This window comes from Pterocles gutturalis, unplaced genomic scaffold (genome assembly GCF_000699245.1).
Source record: "Pterocles gutturalis isolate BGI_N339 unplaced genomic scaffold, ASM69924v1 Scaffold50971, whole genome shotgun sequence".
Taxonomy (NCBI): domain Eukaryota; kingdom Metazoa; phylum Chordata; class Aves; order Pterocliformes; family Pteroclidae; genus Pterocles; species Pterocles gutturalis.
This window is the reverse complement of record NW_010099691.1, coordinates 4,036-8,246: the sequence shown is the minus strand read 5'-3', so window position 1 is coordinate 8,246 and position 4,211 is coordinate 4,036. Positions and strand designations below refer to the sequence as shown.

Genomic DNA, 4,211 nt, shown 5'->3' with positions numbered 1-4,211 from the left:
ATGGGTGACAGACCCTTGCGAGGACAGAGAAGATCCTCTGCCTCCTGCTGAGGAGCTGCTGGTGTTCCTGCATCCTTGATCTGTGCATAATTACATACAGTATTGTTGGCATAAGTGAACCTAAGATGACTTCAACCTGAAATGCTATGAAAAAATCTTATTCATTATTAAAATTTGAAAGTTAAATTAAAAAAAATATATAGAGTAAATATAGAACTATAAACTTGATCTGTAACTGAAATGAATGAAAAATGCCTTCTAAATATATTTACATTATTTTTTTTTTCTTGCAGATGACAGTCATGTCCCATTCAAAGGATCTCAAGGACGACTTCCACAGTGACACTGTACTTTCCATTTTAAATGAACAGCGCATTCGGGGTATTTTATGTGATGTCACCATAATTGTGGAAGACACCAAATTTAAAGCCCATAGTAATGTGCTGGCAGCTTCAAGCCTCTACTTCAAAAACATTTTTTGGAGTCGTACTATCTGTATTTCAGGTCATGTACTGGAGTTGGATGATCTCAAAGCTGAAGTGTTTACAGAAATACTGAATTACATCTACAGTTCCACAGTAGTTGTTAAGAGGCAGGAGACTGTAACGGACCTTGCAGCTGCAGGGAAAAAACTGGGAATATCATTTCTAGAAGATCTTACAGATGTTAATTTTTCAAATTCCCCCTGCCCCTATGCATACTGTGTTAATGAAAAAGGGACCGTCAAAGAGGAAAAACATGAAAAGAGACATGAAGACTCTGCTGTGACAAATGGACCACGAATTACAAATGCATTCTCAATTTTTGAAACAGAAAACAGTTTGTTTTCTCCACTAGATTTGAGGGCAAGCTTTAAAAAGGTGTCTGAGACAGTACAAGCACCCATCAGCCTCGACAGAAGCGACGTTTGCAAAGATGCTGAGCCAGCCAGTACGCTGGCTGAACACTCCTATGCAGTTTCTTCTGGGGGAGATACTTTTCAAGGAACACCTTGCCTTGAACAGGACAGCAGCCCTTCGTACAAGATGGGTGAGGACCACTATGAAAATCTCCAAGCCACACCACTCATTCAGCCGGGAAAACAAGCGTGTAGTACTCCTAAGACAGCCTGTAAGCCCCAGGGTACTGGTTTGGCTGTAGCAAAAGTACCGGCCTCTACAGTGACCACTACAGAAGCCCAACATGGAGCAGTTACTGATCAGACAATTACTTCCTTTCCAAAACCTCAAAATAAAGCAGGAGATAGCCATTTATCCAGAGAAGAGGAAAACAATTCTGCTAATGTCTCTGGATCCGTGGCAACTGTCGTTCCACCTGTTTATAATTGTAACTGTTGTACAAAATCATTCAGTGACAGGGCGTTACTCAGTACTCATCTTCAGCTCCATTCAGAGCATCAGGAAACTTTCACGTGCAAATACTGCAGCAAACAATTTGCAAATCTAAATATACTGGAAAGTCATGAACAAGTCTGCATGAGATCGAGTAGCTTAGCGGTTCACAATGGAAATGAACAAAATTTTGCAGATAACTATACTGCTACGGATGGAAGGAATGGAAGTTCATATGCAAATGCAGAGCCTCTGTTGTCTGAAAACAGTATCACTGATTATTCTAACGCAAACTGCACTTTACCAGAAACAGATCATTTGGTTAAAGTCGTTGATGGGCAGATATTATATACCTGCGTCGTTTGCAAGCGTAGTTATGTAACGTTGTCTAGCCTTCGAAGACATGCAAATGTGCATTCGTGGAGAAGAACATATCCATGTCACTACTGCAATAAAGTATTCGCATTAGCGGAGTATCGTACCAGACATGAGATCTGGCACACTGGAGAAAGACGATATCAGTGCATTTTCTGTCTGGAGACTTTTATGACTTACTATATACTAAAAAATCATCAGAAGTCTTTCCATGCAATTGACCATCGTCTCTCAGTAAATAAAAAGACAGCCAACGGAGGCTTAAAACCAAGTATGTACCCATACAAACTTTATCGACTTTTACCTATGAAATGTAGGCGACTACCTTATAAGTCCTACCGAAATTCTTCATATGAAAATGTTCAAACAAGTAGCCAGGTTAATGAAACTGCTTCTACTAACTGTTTCATTCCGAGTTCTCTTAGCTCTGAGCTACCACCACTGAATTTTCAAAGTAGTGTAATAGCAAACAACAGAACTCTTGCCTTGGACACAGCTTCATGTAATGATACAGCATCTTCCATGAATACTCAGAATTCTTCCTCTTGGGGAGTAGGTATCTTGAATTCGGACCTGCAAAGGGACTTTTTCACAGCTGAAAAAGGAGTTACTACTGCTGCAAAGGACTCTGGTTCTCAGGAGTGTGATTCCTCAGTTGTGTCTTTAACAAAGGTGAATGAAAATTCAACCTCTGTCATCAGTTACAGCAGTTCTGCACCCTCTGTGATAATGCACAGTAGCAGAGTTTCCTCAGTAATAATGCACAGTAAAACAGTCACTTCTGTAGAAAACAATAAGACAGAATCTTCAAGTAATCCACCTAGTCAGTCTGTAAGTGATGACTGTAAATATGGGTCAGATAATTATGGGAAGTGCATTACAAAATCAAAAACTATTAAGGAGAAAAAGAAGACACTGTTGTACAACAGAGCAGAAGCAACTGAGGATATGCAGCATGTCACAGGATCTGGAGGTTCATCTAGCAAAACAACAAATACTGTCCAAGAATCGAGTAAAACGGAAACGTACATTGCAAAGCCTGCTTTACCTGGAACATCTACTGACAGCAACGTTGCGCCTCTTTGCCAAATAACAGTAAAAATTGGTAATGAGGCTATTGTAAAAAGACATATATTAGGATCTAAGCTGTTTTGTAAAAGGGGCCGAAAATCTAGACATGAGTCCAAACAGGACAATCAAACTGAGGAATCAGAAATGGAGGTAAAAGAGAGAAGCCCCTCCAGGCTGTATAGCTCAGAATGCCTGGAGCTGACAGAAATGTGTGATGACGTAAGCGACCAGGACTCCAGCGATAAACCCTGGAGACCCTATTATAATTACAAACCAAAAAAGAAATCCAAACAGCTAAGAAAAATGAAAAAGACCAAATGGAGGAAAAAGCACGGAAGCAAGAACACCATTATGGAGGACCACAATGCAAGCAGCCGAGAGTATGCGCTCAGGAATGCTCCCGAGGAAAAGGCCATCAGTCAAGAAGAGAACAGAGAAATGCCTAATCTTCCTTGTGAGCTCTGTGAAGGAGATCAGTCTTCCACTGCAGAAATTCAAGAACACGTACACTGGCATGTAGCTACTTCAAAGCCTTACATTTGTGAATTATGCCAAAAACAATTTCAAAGTCCATCCACTTTAAAAATGCATATGAGGTGTCACACTGGGGAAAAGCCCTACACTTGCAAAACCTGTGGTAAATGTTTCTCGGTTCCTGGAAATCTACAGAAACATGAACGTATCCACCTGGGTGTCAAAGACTTTGTCTGCCAATACTGTAATAAGGCATTCACTTTAAATGAAACACTCAAAATACATGAAAGAATTCATACTGGAGAAAAACGCTACCACTGTCAGTTCTGCTTTCAGAGTTTCTTGTATCTTTCTACCAAAAGGAACCATGAACAAAGACATGTACGTGAGCATAATGGAAAAGGATACGCTTGCTTTCAATGCCCCAAAATTTGCAAGACAGCAGCTGCTCTGGGAATGCACCAGAAGAAACATGTATTTAGAAGTTCAGGTTCACGAGATAGAAAAGAACAGTTTTGCAATGAAAGCACTAAACTTTTGGAAAATGCACATTTCCTTGGCTCAGAGGGAAGTGAAGTAAAAAAAATACAGAATGTAACTCCAGAAGTAATACTCTGACTGACAGTTGTGCAAAAGAGAAGAAAAATCCAAAATTACATATTGGAGAAAATATAAATGCATTGAATGGGGAAACATCTCCACTGAAATTATTATCATTTGCTAAGATCCAATTTCTTCATCTAAACGTCAATATATGCAAAAGAAGGAAAAATAACATAGAAAAGTAAAACTAGTATTTGCAATAATACAAACTTAATGTGAAAGACACAAAATACTTTTGCCACAATAGACTTCTAATGTGTATAGAGAGAGAAAGAAAAAGAAAAAAAATATGACCAACCAAAACCCTTCTACTTACCATTACAGGAATCTAGTCACTGAACTATTTTACAGTGCTGT

General features: G+C 39.3%; 1 protein-coding gene across 1 annotated transcript; it reads left to right on the top strand.

Annotated features, from left to right (window-relative positions):
- The first annotated feature begins 293 nt into the window (after positions 1-293).
- On the top strand, positions 294-4,006 carry ZBTB38 (zinc finger and BTB domain containing 38). Its single transcript, XM_010076917.1, has one exon. It carries the CDS (start codon positions 294-296, stop codon positions 3,867-3,869), a length of 3,576 nt encoding a protein of 1,191 aa, XP_010075219.1. The 3' UTR covers positions 3,870-4,006.
- The last annotated feature ends 205 nt before the right edge of the window (positions 4,007-4,211 follow it).